Consider the following 16,741-nt stretch of genomic DNA (forward strand, 5'->3'; position numbering starts at 1 on the left):
ATAAAATTTTTAATTTCGATTAATCAAATCAATACAAATTGGAACGTATCAATTTAAAAAATGTTTATGTCAAGAATTGAACTCGAGTTCATTAGAAAATGGATAAGATTTCATACCATCTTTGTTATCTAAGGGCCTGTTCTCATTGACTGAACTCAGCTGAACTGAACTGAACTGAACTGAGTTGAACTAAACTGAACTGAACTGAGCTGAACTGAACTGAAATGAATATTTTATAAGAGAAGGAAATTAGGAGCTGAACTGAACTGAGCTGAGCTGAGCTGAACTGAACTGAACTGAATTTCAATGTAAGAGAACAAACCCTAATACTTTGTTTATTTATTCTTCTTGAATATAGTTAATGTATGAAATGAGATTTTTGTTTTATACAAATTATTTTCTTAATCTAAATCTATAATGAAAGTATTTAATATTATTATAATACAAGAAAACTACAATTGGAAGTAAAAAATATTTAACGTATAGATCCGGGGTATCGTTCGGGCTAAACACTAGTTTGATTCATAAATTATTGATATTATTTTTTTTTTAAAAATGGTTGGAAATTTATAATAATAATAATAATAATAATAATTAAAAAAACACACGCCATAATAATATATTGTCATTTTTATATATTAGTGCAAGAGGCCAATACATATACCGCAACGTTTTTTTTTTTTTTTCTTTCTTTTTTTTTTTTTTTTTTTTTTACCGCGATGCTACTTGAATATCCTAAGTTTTGGTGCACATTTCTACTGGTTGCTGATATTATTGGGTTCGGGTCACCCACTTTGTTGGACCGCACGCACACTTCACATCACATTGCTATGCTATTGTGTGCACGAATTTTTTTTTTTTTTTTTATTTTTTTTTTTGGGAGCACCTTTTCAAAAACCTCATACTAATAAAGGTGTACACTAACTACTTATAAAGAGCTCTTCACTTAATTTTTTCATGTGAGACTTGGGATGAATAACCCCAACAGATACATGGACTGCAAATCATATATGTGATGATATCCTTAATGGTTAATTAAACAATAGTAACAAAGGTTATTCAAGACTAATATCAACTTATCAAGGCTAGTATAAAACTAGGAGAGAATATCCGGGATAAATTAATTAAGGATAGTATGAATATCATGTATGATATCAGCATGCTATGATCAATGATCGGCCTTGACTTGATCAATTCTATCAGCAGGTCGGCCAAGTGCCGATATGATACGATGGAATAATATATAGTGGAAGCTTAAAGCAATAATTGGTAGTTTAGTTTTGTTTTTGAAAGAAAGATACATGAATGAAGAAGTTGCATGCTAATTGCATATTAATTTTTATTGTAGTCATATTTCAAACGACCGCTATAAAAATATTTTTTTTATTAGGTTTGGAAATTATTTTATTTTAATTTTGGTAATTAATTTTTCTATTGTTTATTCCTAGGTTTATTTGTAAAGATACCACCAACCAAAGAAATCTTGACTCCTTATTGTCTAATGTCTACACACAAAAAGGTTAGTCTATTCTTTAATATAGGTAATGATAAAAAGACAATGAGCGAAAGTGAGAGAAGGGAGAAAAACTTTTCTACCGAAGAGGCTGACCAAATGAAGAGATCCAATAAGAAATTCAAACGTACGCCGGAATCGTCTCCCATAGGGAATTGTGATTAACAGGATAGGCCAATTGATACTGAGATGCATCAATTGGAGGGTCAAGGCGAAGAAGTGGCGGCGCCGTTACAGCCGCAACCAAGGGTTTCTTACTCCCATCTGGCTAGGAGTAATAATGAATTAGACATCCAATTTCAGAATTACGGAAATATGGTAGAGGATTGGGAATCGGAGGATGACATTCCCCTTGAGTGCGAATCTGATGATGATTCGTGCCCCAATTTCCTCCTGTCAAAGGAGGAAAAACAGAGGCTTCGAAAACCTTGGAAAAATGCGTTGATTATCAAACTTTTTGACAAGCATATGAGCTATGAGGTCTTTATTAAGAGACTAAGGCTAAAATGGTGTTTGAAGGGAGATATCTCCCTTACAGATGTAGTGGGATTCGCCTACTATATAGTGCGATTCACAAACATGGAGGATTACAATTTTGTATTAACTCAAGGACCTTGCTTGGATCATCGGAGATAGTTATTTAACAATTCGCAAATGGGTTCCAAACTTTATTGCGGATGAAGCTCCAATTAAATTCCTAACGGCATGGGTGAGGATTCCTCAGTTATCTGTGGAATATTTTGATAAGACATTCCTTCATCGAATTGGATCAAGGATAGGTAAAGTTATCAGTATTGATAAAAATACTGAGTCCATGAGTCGTGGTCAATTTGTCAGATTCAGTATTGAAGTTGATCTTTCTAAACCTTTGTTATCAAAGTTTAGATTAAATGGTAGAGTATGGAAGATTCAATATGAAGGATTGAAACTTATTTTCTTTAGATGTGGTAAACTTGGCCACAAAGATAATGAATGCCCTGTCCATGTCACTAGAGAAGAAAATTGTGAGAAAGTTGTCAGAACTGAGGAAGCCATACCTTCCCAAGCTCCAAGGGTGAGGCCTGCAGAATGCGATCAATTTGGATCATGGATGTTGGTGCAACGGACAACTCGCAAGTTTAATTCAAAATCGAAAGTGGATAATTCTAAGAAACCTCAACCTGAGGTAAGAAATAAAGATGGAACTGGTACATCCAAGAATGCTATGAAACAAAAAACTGGGCATAGCCTACATGTGGCAGGAGCTAAGATGAATACATACAATGCTCAAAGGTCCAAAGCTATTGCTAATCAAGCTGGTAATTCAGGATCAAGATTCAACATTTTGAATCAGGATCAGGACAGTGAACATGTCCTAGAGATGGATCAAGATCAAGGATCAGTGGCTAGTATTGCGGAAATTATGGTAAGAAACAATACGGTGGAAAATAAGGAAAAGGAAATTAAATCTTTGAATTCGGAGGGTAGCAAGCTGCTAAAAGGGGCAATTAATTTGAGTGATATGAGCAATCATGGTGAAAATGAAATTCCTTTGGAAACTAATTTCCATAATGCGATGGAAGTAGATGAAGATATTGTACCAACAGTGAATTTGGGAAGTTCAGTGGAAGAAATAAGCAACTTTCCTCCAAACGCAGAGCCTAATCAAAGGGAAGAACTTTTTATTGGCAAGGATCAACTTTTGAATAAGATTGCTCATTCGAAAGATTTCCAATATAAGGATACTAGGAGAAATAAGGAAAATATTGATCCTAGTATCTCAAATGATAAAGGAATTAGCAATAGTATTCTTCCAGTACGTGCCCCGAATATTCAAAGTCCAATTGCAGTGCAAGAGTATAGTGTAGCCTCCCAAACCCCTGCGGCATTGAGAAACCGCACTGTGAACTTGGGTGAACATGAATCCTCTGCATCCCCCGATCACTTTGGTTACCAAAATTCCACCGGAGTATTCAGCCCTGGTGGATTATCCAATGGACGAACCAACCCTTACCATAGTTCATCCAATAGCGAACAAAGCTCTTCTCCAATTGAGCACGTTCTTGCCACCAGCTCACAATCCGCCAGACATGCTAGTGACATTGGCGATCCCAATGGAAATAGCAGGCCCAATGAAAGCTTTGAGCAAAGCGTTCGTGAGCCTAATGCCTAATGTGCCTTTGCACGTTTATGACAGATACCCAAATTTTTCGATGTTTAATATGTCATTAAAGATAATGATATGGAATGTTCAAGGAATTGGGAACAAATTAGCTTTTTGAGAGAGTTAATTAGGATCAATGACCCCTCTATCTTAGCACTGGTCGAAACTCATATTAGTGGAGAGCAGGCGCAAAAGATATGTGACAGGATTGGCTTCTCAGGCCAATTTCGCGTTGAGGCTCAGGGTTTCAGTGGAGGAATTTGGCTTTTCTGGAGACAAGAGTTGATAGAAGTCACAGTACTAGACAATCAATCTCAACACATTACAGTTGAAATAAAAAAGAAGGAAGAGGAACCATGGATGTTCTCCGCAATTTATGCGAGTCCAGATTCTACAACTAGACATGAGCTTTGGAGACAATTGGAAAATATTGGTCGAGCTTACAATGGACCGTGGATGCTAGCGATTGATTTCAATGATACAATGAGCATGGCGGAGAGACTGGGCAAAGGTGGTTCAGAGATGGAAATAAGGTGCAAAGAGTTCTCGGATTGGGTTAATAACAATCAGCTTATTGACCTCGGTTGTTCAGGCCCTAAATTTACTTAGTGTCAAGGCCTATCTCAAGCAACTTTTAAAGCTGCTCGCCTAGACAGAGCTTTGGTGAATGATGAGTGGAGACTTTGCTTCCCGGAAGGAGTTGTTCGTAATTTGACCAAGTTGACTTCTGATCATTGTCCATTGCTCATTAATACCAATGGTTTTGCGCCTATCCCAACAGCCCTTAAACCTTTTAGGTTTCAAGCTGCGTGGATCAAACATGAGAAATTCGAGGAATTTGTGTCTACCTCTTGGGATAACACTGCTCCTCTTTTTCCCTTTTTGAAGGAATTTGCTCAAAAATTGAACCGTTGGAATAAGGTACACTTTCATAACATCTTTAGGAAGAAATCTGAGCTTTGGGCCAGATTAGAGGGTATCCAAAAAGCCTTGAAAGCGGGTGCTTCAATGCATATTATGAAGTTAGAAGAAAAATTGAAGAAGGAGATGCTGGATATTCTTGAACAAGAGGAGATTTTGTGGTTCCAAAAATCGCGTGCTGAAGCGATTTGTGATGGAGATCGTAATACCAGATTTTTTCACTTGTCTACGATCATTCGAAGACGAAGGAACAGGATCGAAACTCTCAAAGATTCAAATGATGAATGGGTAACAGATCCAACCCAAGTAAAAAACTTGGTGGTGGATTACTGGCAAAATCTCTTTTCAGAAGACAATAATAGCCCAGCCCATATTCAGTTGCTCAAGGACTATTTTCCTCAAATGGGACAAGACGACTGGGAGTTGATTAATCGGCCTTTTGCTGCATGTGAAGTTCAATCTGCTTTAGACGGTATGGACCCGTATAAGGCCCTAGGCCCAGACGGGTTTCAACCCATTTTCTACCAAAAATTTTGGGCCCAAGTCAGTCCAAGTGTAATCCAAGCAACCTTGGACATTTTAATGGGTTGGATTTTTCCTGATAGTTTGACGGAAGCATTTTTGGTGTTGATCCCAAAAATTGAAGTTCCACAGAAGCCCAATCAATTCAGGCCCATAGGCTTGTGCAACATAACTTACAAACTGGTAAGTAAAGTGTTAGTTAACCGTTTGAAGCCGATTCTTCCAAATCTTATATCTCCAACTCAATGTAGCTTTGTGCCGAGAAGACAAATCACGGATAATATCATAATTGTCCAAGAGATGTTGCATACCATGAGACGGAAACAAGGGAGAGTGGGCTATATGGAAGTGAAGATTGACTTCGAAAAAGCGTATGATAGGCTTAGATGGTCATTCATTCGAGAATCCTTGATGGAGCTTAGACTTCCTCAAAACATGGTTGAATTAGTAATGATGTGCATTAGTTCGACCAAAATGAGCATTTTGTGGAATAGTGAACCGACTAAATATTTCACTCCATCTCGAGGAATTCGCCAAGGAGACCCTTTATCTCCATATATATATGTGCTATGTATGGAAAGATTGGCTCATCTTATTGATAGAGAATGTCGCTTGGGGGCGTGGAAACCGGCTCGAGCTAGCATTGGTGGACCGGCCATTTCAAATTTAGCCTTTGCCGGCGATCTAATCCTTTTCTGTGAAGCTAGCATGGATCAAGCAGTTCTTATGAAAAAATGCCTTAATGAGTTTTGTGGAGCTTCGGGCAGTAAGGTTAGTGTGGATAAAAGTCGGGTGTACTTTTCCCACAATACTAACATTAATATTAGAGATGCTATTTGCAATGAATTGGGAATGGAGGCTACGGAAGATTTTGGAAAGTATTTAGGCGTCCCTACTATTAATGGCCGAGTCACAAAAGATAATTATCAATTTTTAATTGATAAGATTAACTCGAAGCTAGCAGGTTGGAAAAGCAAGACCTTATCTCTTGCGGGAAGGGCCACATTGATACAATCCTCACTCTCTTCTATCCCTTATTATACCATGCAAACCACCAGGATTCCTAAAGGGATTTGTGACAGAATTGATGCTAAGTCACGAGCTTTCTTGTGGGGTAGTATAGAAGAGAAAAAAAGAATGCATCTTGTTTCCTGGAAAACCATAAACAGGCAAAAAAAGGATGGTGGATTGGGAATTCAGAGTATGCGTCAGGTGAATGCTGCTTTCCTTTCGAAATTAGGTTGGAGAGTCCTAGCAGAACCCCATTCTTTGTGGTCTCGAGTGATTCGGCAGAAATACTGCAAAGGGAGATGTGATGTGGAGATGTTTACCCACAAGAGTGATTCATCGAACACTTGGAGAGGTATGGTTGATAACATTGATGTGTTAAATTAAAGCGCGGGATTGATATAGCAGTGGGTAATGGTCGATCAACTTCATTCTGGAATCAGAGGTGGGCTACAGATACTCCCTTGATAGAATTAACTACTACTCCTCCTCCTAGCTTCTCCTTGAATTATACGGTTAGGGAGATGTGGGATGTGAGTAGAGGCTGGTTAACTGAACATTTTACTAATTATCTTCCAGCGGAGGTTTTGATGAAAATTCATTCCCATGAGTTAATTAAGGATGAGGAGGCTGTTTACAGTATTTATTGGAACGGATCATCCTCGGGTGGTTTTACTATCCAATCAGCTTTACAAATCATTAAGAGGGAGAATAATCAACCTGAAGGTCAAGACATCAAGTGGGAGAAAATCTGGAAACTCTGAGTGCCTCAAAGAATAAGATTCTTTTTATGGTTGGCTGCTCATGATAGATTAATGACAAATTCGAACAGATTCTTACGACATCTTACCCCTGACCCGAGGTGCTATGTTTGTGGGTATGTGGAAGAGAACACGAGTCACAAACTTAGAGATTGCCCTGCAGCCAAAGTCATTTGGAGAAAGCTGGGAAGGGGGTCTGATTTGCGTTAGCAAACTGATGATTGTAGCAATTGGCTAATAGAAAATTTGAAAGACATGAGGGAGGCAGAGTTAGATGGTTGGCCGGTTATGTTTGCCACCACTTGTTGGTGGTTATGGAGGTGAAGGAATGAAAGGTGTTTTGAGAGAGAGTCAGCTATTCCTCTTGACCAAGTCAGTTTCATCTATGCTAGAGTTGGGGATATTAATAGAGCTTTCGAGTCTAATTTGCTGCAGGATCTCCCTAAGAAACGCAAGAGGACAGAGATGCTAATTAGGTGGAACTTCCCTCGAGAAGGATGGGTTAGATTGAACACGGATGGAGCATCTAAGGGTAACCCGGGTCCAGCTGGGGCAGGAGGGCTGATCAGAGGGCACAGGGGAGAGCTTCACCAAATGTTTGCTATGAATTGTGGCATCTGCTCAAGTACTAAAGCTGAACTTCTGGCAGTTATGAGAGGCATGGCATTGGCTTGGAATGCAGGGCACCGGAAAATTCAGATTACTGTTGATTCCGAGACAATTGTTCGTATGTTAGTGGATCCAATTCCGACTAACTCTCCTTTTTTACACATCATCCGCAAATGCAAGTCCCTGATCTCGAATAGAGATTGGGAACTCTCTATTGGACATTGTTACAGAGAAGCTAACCGGGCGGCGGATTGGTTAGCCAACTTTGGAGCATCGTCCACCCAAAAGCTTGTCACCTTCGAGGCGGTCCCGGAGGACGTTCGTGCTGTTTTATTGGAGGACTTACGGGGTGTAACGAGGCATCGAATGGTGCCGTTGGAGTAGAGCTTCTAGAGCTAGTTTGAATAAGAGCTTTGTAGCTCAGTAGTTCTTTTTTTTTTTTTTTTAACTTTGTTTTGTTTCCTTTCTTTTTGTGTGCTGCTTTGTTTTTTATGTTTTTCCCTTCTAGCTTGCTTAGTTTGTTATTCCTTTTTGGGGCTTGCCCCTAGTTCTCACCAAAAAAAAAAAAAAAAAAAAAAAAAAATTGTCTAATGTCTATATCAATCAATGAGAATACTCTAGTTGTTTAAACGTCCATCATTATCCAACTTAATTAGTTGTTTTGTAGTGTGGTTTAAAATAAAGGTGCTGATTTTGCCAAGGAAAAAAAATTAAAAAATAAAACCACATCCAAAGCAAATCTAAATATGTCAAGCTCAAGCATATTATTATATCAATCTTCTATATTATTTCATTGTCAATAATAACAAGCACTAAATATTCCAATGAAATTGCTTGATTAATGCATTATTGTAAATATACTATATCAAACATTAATCTTCATCCAAAATTTGTTATGCTGTCATCATTTATCTTTTACGGTTTATTTTGTTCCTGGAATGCAGTTCCATATTTTTGTTCAACGATTATTTTGTGTTCTACTTTTTTTTTTTTCCTACAAGTATTATTTATCATAAAAGAAAATGACAATGTCGACAAACAATAAATTGTTTCAACTAAAACCTACTCCCTCCGTCCCCTTTTGATAGTCCCTTATGGGCATTTTTCACGGTAATTAGTAAACACAAAAAAGAATAGTTAAAGTACATTGAAAAAGTAAATTGATATTGGGTATGCAAAAAATTAGAGAGAGAAATTAATAAAAGTATATGAGAAAACAAAATTTACACGAGAAAGTTAAATTTGCACAAATATTGTTGCAAATTGGAGGGAATTTTGGTAAAAAATTAATATTAATAGTTGTTGGAAAAAGCAAATGGGGTGAACATTGTGGGACTAAAATTTGTCCATAAGGGACTATCAAAAGAGGACGGAGTGAGTATGATTTTAATTACCAAGGTTAGCCTTCTTTAATTTTTTTTAAAAAAAGTCATAAAAACTTTTTTTCAATTACAAATTTAATACTTCCTCTATTTTTTTTAGTTGCATCTCTTTCCTAATAAGGAAGTTTTAAATTAGTTGCATTACTTTCATTTTCCTAATAAAGAAGAAATATAATAGAAAATTAGTAAAAATAAATTCAGTTCAGCAAAAAATAATTACAGTTCAATAAAATTAATTTCAATTCAATAAAAATAATTTAAGTTCAGCAAAAATAATTTCATTTCAATAAAAATAATTTCAATTCACCAAAAATAAGGTGAAGTGGACAGAACCTTAACGGTAGTGATCTAATAATGGTGGATTGACTACATCATAACGAACCAGGAATAATTAGAAGATTTTAATTGGATTATTTTAGAGCATTATTTTACTTAAAATATATAGTGCTTTGTAAGTTTGTATTATTGGCAACAAATAAATAAAGAAGAATTTTTTTCTTCCAATTTTTTTTTTTTAATTATTGATATAGTAAATTAATTTTGGATACATGAAGATTACAGGTAATGGATATATAGAAGATTTGCCTTGGAAGTGGCTTTTATTGTCTTGGAAAAATCATGTCGGAATCCGTCAAAGATATTCGAAAAAAGAAAAAAAAAAAAAAAATCAAGTAACATGGCTACCATAAAATCGTCCAGTTACATTTATGATATTATTATGCATGATTCTAAATCTTAATTGGTGAATTGTTAAACAGCCATATTTTGCGAATCATGGCCTTGTTTGGCAAATGGCTGTTGGCGATTGGCTAGCTCACTTGGCTTGTTTGACTAGCTGGAATGTTTGGCTGTTTATAATGGCTTTTGAAATTGGCTGTTTATAAAAGTGTTTGGTAAATTAATTGTTGGTTGTTGGTTGTTTATTAGATAATTTGTGGGTCAACAAGCCAAAAGCCAACAAAAAAGCTACTCAAAGCAGCTTTTTCATTTTGGCTTAAAAGCCAGCTTTTTCGCTGACTAAAAAGCCAATTACCAAACACATTTTTTGGCTGTTTGGCCACCTAAAAAAGCCAAAAGCTAACAAAAAAGCCATTAAAAAGTCAATTACCAAACATGGCCCATATCTTCCATAGTTCCATATGTCGTGCAACGACATTAATTGCAAGAAAAATGTGCAGTAATTAATACACACATGCTACATCTGAATTCATGCATGCATTGTACTTCTAAATGATATATGTTAGCCTCTATCAGATCAGATCCACCTTGTTGACCATGATTTTAGGTAGCCTTTTTTGCCGGGTAATGCTAAAGTCAAATTAATAATGCTTAATAAGACATTGTTATATCTATCTACCCACTAAGGTAAGTCGGTAGTCTTCACCAAAAAAAAAAAAAAACTAAGGTAAGTCGGTTGTCCTTTACTTTAATGTAGATAAACTTATGAATTTTTTTTGGTTCTGAAACTTGAAAATGAACAAAATTGATAGGAAATTTTGTCAATAACTATTATTTGAATGATCACTTTTGGAAAAATCTACTACTTAATTTTATTTTATTTTTGAAAAAAAACTGACATAAAATGCAAAAAATTTGAGTAGCACTACCACTTTTGGTTTTCCGATAAGAGTCTCTCCGATTAATTAAAGAGGGCCAATTTATAAAAAATCTGCCCGAAAAACCCACATGAAACTAACAAAATTGTCTCTACATTAACCCTAAATTGGAAGTACAATTTCATTGCACCAAATTCCCGCCCTAATTTTGTAGAACCCTAAATTTATTTATTTTTTTTTTTTTTTTGACATAAACCCTAATTGTAATATTCAATTGAGAAATTTAATCATCTACAATGCGAAATTAAAGATAATTTACCTATAATTGTGTTCAAGCATTGGATTTCATTATTGTCTCTACCGCAATTGATTGAAACATTATAACCCCACCAACCCGAGATTCTTGTTGGAAAATTAAATATGGTTGTGCTACTTAAACTTTTTGTGTTCTTGTGCTAGTTCTAAAAAAAAATATGGAGTAGTAGGTAATTGTTATCAAAAGTGGTTATTTTAAATGATAGTTGTTGACAAAATTCCAAGAGATCTTGGAGTCAATACTCATCATCTGTCTTTGTGGCTCTCCAAGCACTAAAAAAAAAATCCAAGAGATCTTGAGGTCAATTCCGTGAAACATAACTGATAAATCTTTTATCAATTCATAAATAATACGAATCGGAGTCACCGAGTGTAAATATTCATATTGCATACATAAAGTACAATTACTTATTACTTTATTAAGATACACACAATCAAACATAAAACAACAGCAAATAAACAGCCTTCTATGATCAGCTGTACATTTCGCAAATTCAAACATATTGCATACAACAAACGATAATAACACACCCGGATATAACCCTTAGGCCATCAATCGATCGGTAGTTTAATTTTCGACGTAGAGCTAGTCGATCACTTGTCATCTTTAAGGTGATGAGCCTCGATATCTCTAGAGACTGCAATGCAAAAGTCGATTAGCTTGGTAGGATAATGCCCTTTATCATCAATTGTATCAAACTCGGCGGTCCATTTCACTCCGGTTATGTCACCCATTGGAATCACTTGGACTGTAAGAGTGAAGGTCTTAAACTCGTTTAGGAGATCTCCTTCGATGATTTTGAATCTCACTAGCTTGTTCTCCTCGTCGATTACTTCCACTAGCTCCTTTGCAACACATTTTTTTCCGTCTGTAATTCATGGAATCACCATCGTTATTGAGATTTATTGATGTGAATGCAAATTGAATTTTAAAATAGCGCGAAGTAGGTTTGATTTTTGTAGCTAGTCAAGCCTTTCAACGAACTTAATTTAATTATAAGCCTTTTAACTTACTTAATTACACATAGCCCTGATTAAGGAGTTAAATCAATTAATTAATTCGAATAAGAGGAAGAATTAATAGTACTTCCTCCATTCTTTTTTAGCAGACATATGTTTATCATGTTTGTCAACGCACAAGCTTAATAATGATTGACAACTATAATTATATGATTATAACAAAATTCCACATAATTATGCTAAACTAGTCAAAGAAATTCATATACTACGTACAAACATCATATAATTGTAATAATGGATATTGAAAATTACCGAGGGTATAGTTCCAATTAATGATAGAGCCAGGCTTGCCAAATTCACCGTCATGCACATCACAAGCATGAATATTTGAGGGTGACATGTCTGAGACATGGTGAGGCCTTGTGCTAAAAATTTCATGAAAAATATCACCATGACAATTTATATCAACTTCCACTTCCAATTTCCCTTTGATGCCCATTTTTGAGAGAGTAGAGTAGTGCAAACAAAATTAGAGATTTGTTGACCAATTATTTGTGTTAATAGCTCCCTTTTATAAGCGCATTAAATATTACCTTGTATATTTTATTCTGAAAGGCCAAATATTTATATATATTAATTATATATTTATTTGTATTCTATGATATGGCTGATTATCGGCAACAACTGATATCTTCTTTTGTCGACCACACTAATATATTAATTATATTTAATTAATCTTATCGGAAACTCTTGACACTAATTCGCTTTTTTCGTGTTTGGCTCGTCTCGTGTTATATGAAAAAAAGTATTAGCCTCATTCAATAAATTTATCAAAATTTCCATAATTTATTAGGGTTTTTTTTTTTTTTTTTTTTTCCTTAAGTGTGTTAAGTCATGTTAATTTTGTGTTGGGAATCTTAACAATAATTCGACCTTTTAAAGAAAGAGTGTCGTGTCATGTTGACTCATTTAATTAAACACATGTCGAAAACCTTGGACACAAACCCAATATATTTGTGGCCGGTTCGTATCGTATTGTCATGTCGTGTACAAAGGACAAACCATATATTGTAGTTTATAAAAACTTATATATTACCTATTTACATTATTAATGCTCAACCGTCATATTCATTCACTACTGAAGAAGATTCAGCTAGAGGTATTATACCATCAAATTAACATTATTATTCACCTAATATTTAATTAAATTAAATGATTGTAACTAATTGTCAAATATAGTTACTTTAACAAATTAGCAAATCCATTTAAAAGTACTTTGATCAATAGCAGAGTAGATCAAAAGAAGTTTGATCTTGCTTTGGTATAGCAATTACACGAAAAAAAAATAATGAATATGAATACGTTACAGTCAATTGAATAATGTTACTTTTTCAAAACAAGGTATGTAAAGAATAAATTCATAAAATTAACTAGGTTCAATAAACCTCAAAGAAAATTCGTATATTTTTATAAGCAAAACGCCAATACTACTCCGTAAGATGTTAATTTTAATTTGTTTGATAAAAGGGAGAATGCTTTTTCGGACAAGAGAAAGAAAAAAAAAGGTACACGTTTTATAAGAATCTAATTATTTTATATTGGAGTTAAAAAAAAAAAAAAAAAAAAGATTAATGTCCTAATTAATCAGTTGTCAAACAATCATTCATTATTAATTTATAATCATTGACAAATCAAAATCGATTCATTATTGATTAGTTGTGAATTATTAAACACTTATCAAACTCAAAAGAAAACAAATTTAGACCCATTAAGCGCTGATCATGTACAGTGGTCACAAATTGCAAACAATAAATATACAAATAATTAAAAAAAAGCTCATGTACACTACGCGTATAATTTTTGTATATTAAATCCATAATAGAAATAATTATACTCAGCAATTATTGGATGAGATGGACTTACTAGTTACTACCATGTATTCAGTGTGATGTAGATTTGTGATCCAATATTTGAGACTAGTTGTCCAAAGACCAATATTTAAGATTCATTATTTCAATGTCTAGTGTATAGAGAGGGTGAGGGATAGCAGCTCAAGTAGTTAGAGCTTTCCTCCCGATTTCAAGAGAAACTAGTGAGTAGACCGGGCGTTGCCCTGGGTTACTACTTTTATAGTTGTGCAATTGCTAATTTTTAGAGCATCTAATGTATATGTAGTATGTGTCTTCAATACTTTATAGTATAATATTATTTATTGTGCAAGGTTAAATCATAATTGAACAATAACCTTTCTTTAAAGAAGTCAAGTGATCGAACTTTCTCATCCATATATTTTTTCCAATATAGTTGAGACAACATGGAGTATTGTTGGTTGTGTGGATGACATGGCATATTAAGGTGTTGAGTGGATGATGTGGCATAATAAGAAATTGAGTAAGTGACATGATAAGAAATTGAGTAAGTGACATGACAAAATGAGGGAGTTTACGTGGTGCCTAGACGTTTTTAGTAAAGTCTTTTAATATATTAGTATAGATTTAGGAAAAATGTCTAGTATACGAGAGTTGAGAACAAACTAAAATATAACGTAACGTTTACTGTCTAATATAGTATTATCATTCAACATTCTTGATTTTATTCATTATTTTCAGTTAATTAAATTTTTACCCTGCTCAATTGATTTTATTTTTTCTAATCTAAAAATGATTTTTAGCTCTCTCATTTCATTTTTATTACTTAATAATTATATTATATCACACATGCATGCAGCATGGCATAGATCACATCAAAATTATATACTCAATAGTCCATATTCATGCATAATTTACTTCTTATTGACTTATTATTGCTTAACAAGTACTTACAATAAACAGCAATTTAAACAACGTTATTCAATACATCATAATTTCTACACTCGGAAGTTTATTGATTGCAAACAATAGATCGATAAAGATATACATTCATATCATACATTTATCGCACACTCTTAAGTAGACACACGAGTCCAATCGAAACACATCATATTTTCTACAATCGAAAATGTACCATTTTATTGAATACAATAGATGAAGATGATACATACTCGTACACATGTTTATGACACGCACTTTAACAGATGTATGTGCGCGCCCCATCGGCTGCTAATCATGGTTTGAGGTGATGAGCCTCGATATCTCGAGTGACCTCAACGCAAAAGTCCATTACTCTAGTAGGGTAGTGTCCTTCATCGTGCTTCTTCTCAAACTCGATAGCCCACATAACCGCAGTTATTTGATCCTTTGGAATCACTTGTACAATGATAGTGAAGCTATTAAACTCATTAAGAAGATCTCCTTCAATGATTTTGAATCTCACTAACTTGTTCTTCTCGTCAATTGCTTCCACTAGCTCCTTTGCAACACACTTTTTACCATCTGTAATTGTAAAGTGAGCATCTTGAATAAAGATTGCATATATAGTGTATAGTGTAAAAATTAAAGTGAGACAATGAATTTATCGAGATACACAAAACAATGTAATTAATACTCGCATTAGCTTACTTTGTTTATATTTAGTTGCTACATTTTTATTTTAAATTATACACTATTCACACTTTTTTTTTATTTGACAAGATACGCTATTCAGTATTCACACATGTTCAAGCATGGGTTGATTATCTTTAATGACCGTGATGTGTGCTGATTGATTAATAATTTAATACCATATACAATATGAGCTAGTTTATCGTGATGTGTGCTGATTGATTAATAATTTAATACCATATACAATATGAGCTAGTTTATTACTTTATTGAACAATAGAAAAATAGTAAAGGTATAAAACCACCATCACAAATAAAAAAAACAAATTATTATACGTTTCGTGGTTGTATTATCAATAGTCGATTTTGACAAAAAAAAAAATAATAATAATAATCATTGGGACAAATTGTAATATATATGAAAAAATCAAATGCACAATAACCTACTTCAAAGTAAAAATTTATAATAATGGGCGACTGTATATGATTATCATAATGTTTTAATGATTATTTCTTCAATAGATAAATAAGTAAATTAGTTACGAAGAAGATAGCTAGGTCTATATAATGGTTAGACAACGTGTGTGTGTATAATGGTCTATATATATAAATTGTAATGATGATGGTAAAAAAATACCGAGGGTGTAATTCCAGAAAATAATAGAGCCAGGCTTGCCAAATTCGCCGTGATGCACATCACAACCATGAATTTTTGAGGGTGTTATGTTGGAGACATGGTGTGGCTTGCTACTAAATAGTTCATGGAATATATCACCATGACATTTTATATCTACTTCAACTTCCAACTTCCCTTTAATACCCATTATAAGATGCTCACTTGCTTTTTTTTTTTTGTTGGATAGATATGCTCACTAATAGTGTAGAGGAAGTAATATTGGTGATGAGTAAATTGATTGTACAATATAATAAGGTGCCAATTTATAGAGGAATTTCCAATATAAGCAAGGGCAACATATTACGAGTACTTACATAGTCACATTATTTAATTTTGTTTATATTAATGTACGACCAATCTGCGTTTGCCAAATTAATTCGTTTTTTTAATTATTTAATCAATTATTTTTTTAATTAGTAGGTAAGAAAAAAGGGCTTGAGTGGCCCACTTTAATCAAATAGACTTCATTTCTTATTAGTACAATTTATTTATTTAGAGTAACTTTTGTGTGTTTAAGTGTAACTTTTGCGCCTTTTATTGTCACTTTATAATGGATGTTCAGTAATTTACTGAACATCCGTTTTATTTAAAAGTTTGTGTATTTTTAATCAAATTTACTCAATTGATCATATCTAAACTTAATTATTTTAACTGCTATTCAAAAAAAAAAAATTAATTATTTTAACTAAAATAAATTGTTGATGAAATTTTTATTTGTTTCAAGAACTTGTCATGGTGTAATTGTACTTTTTCGGTTGGTAGAAGCATTATGGAGAGTTGCTTATGTGCTACGAAGTAACTACAGTGTAGAAATTCATGCTAATAACAAATTAAAATTTGCTACGGAGTACATGTTATCACCAAAATTCATAATTTTAATTATACATGTTGAGATAA

The 16,741-nt window shown here is 33.9% G+C and overlaps 2 protein-coding genes across 2 annotated transcripts; both read right to left on the reverse strand.

Annotated features, from left to right (window-relative positions):
* Nucleotides 1-11,041: 11,041 nt before the first annotated feature.
* On the reverse strand, nt 11,042-12,239 carry LOC145630383 (MLP-like protein 31). Its single transcript, XM_081682644.1, has 2 exons — nt 12,003-12,239; nt 11,042-11,599 (listed from the first exon to the last, which is right to left on the reverse strand). The coding sequence occupies exons 1-2, from the start codon at nt 12,187-12,189 to the stop codon at nt 11,325-11,327; spliced, it is 462 nt and encodes a 153-aa protein (XP_081538770.1). The 5' UTR covers nt 12,190-12,239; the 3' UTR covers nt 11,042-11,324.
* Nucleotides 12,240-14,748: 2,509 nt separating this feature from the next.
* On the reverse strand, nt 14,749-16,038 carry LOC145630384 (MLP-like protein 31). Its single transcript, XM_081682646.1, has 2 exons — nt 15,806-16,038; nt 14,749-15,061 (listed from the first exon to the last, which is right to left on the reverse strand). The coding sequence occupies exons 1-2, from the start codon at nt 15,990-15,992 to the stop codon at nt 14,793-14,795; spliced, it is 456 nt and encodes a 151-aa protein (XP_081538772.1). The 5' UTR covers nt 15,993-16,038; the 3' UTR covers nt 14,749-14,792.
* Nucleotides 16,039-16,741: the final 703 nt, after the last annotated feature.

This window comes from Chenopodium album, chromosome 5, assembly GCF_948465745.1.
Source record: "Chenopodium album chromosome 5, dcCheAlbu1.1, whole genome shotgun sequence".
NCBI classification, from domain to species: Eukaryota; Viridiplantae; Streptophyta; class Magnoliopsida; order Caryophyllales; family Amaranthaceae; genus Chenopodium; species Chenopodium album.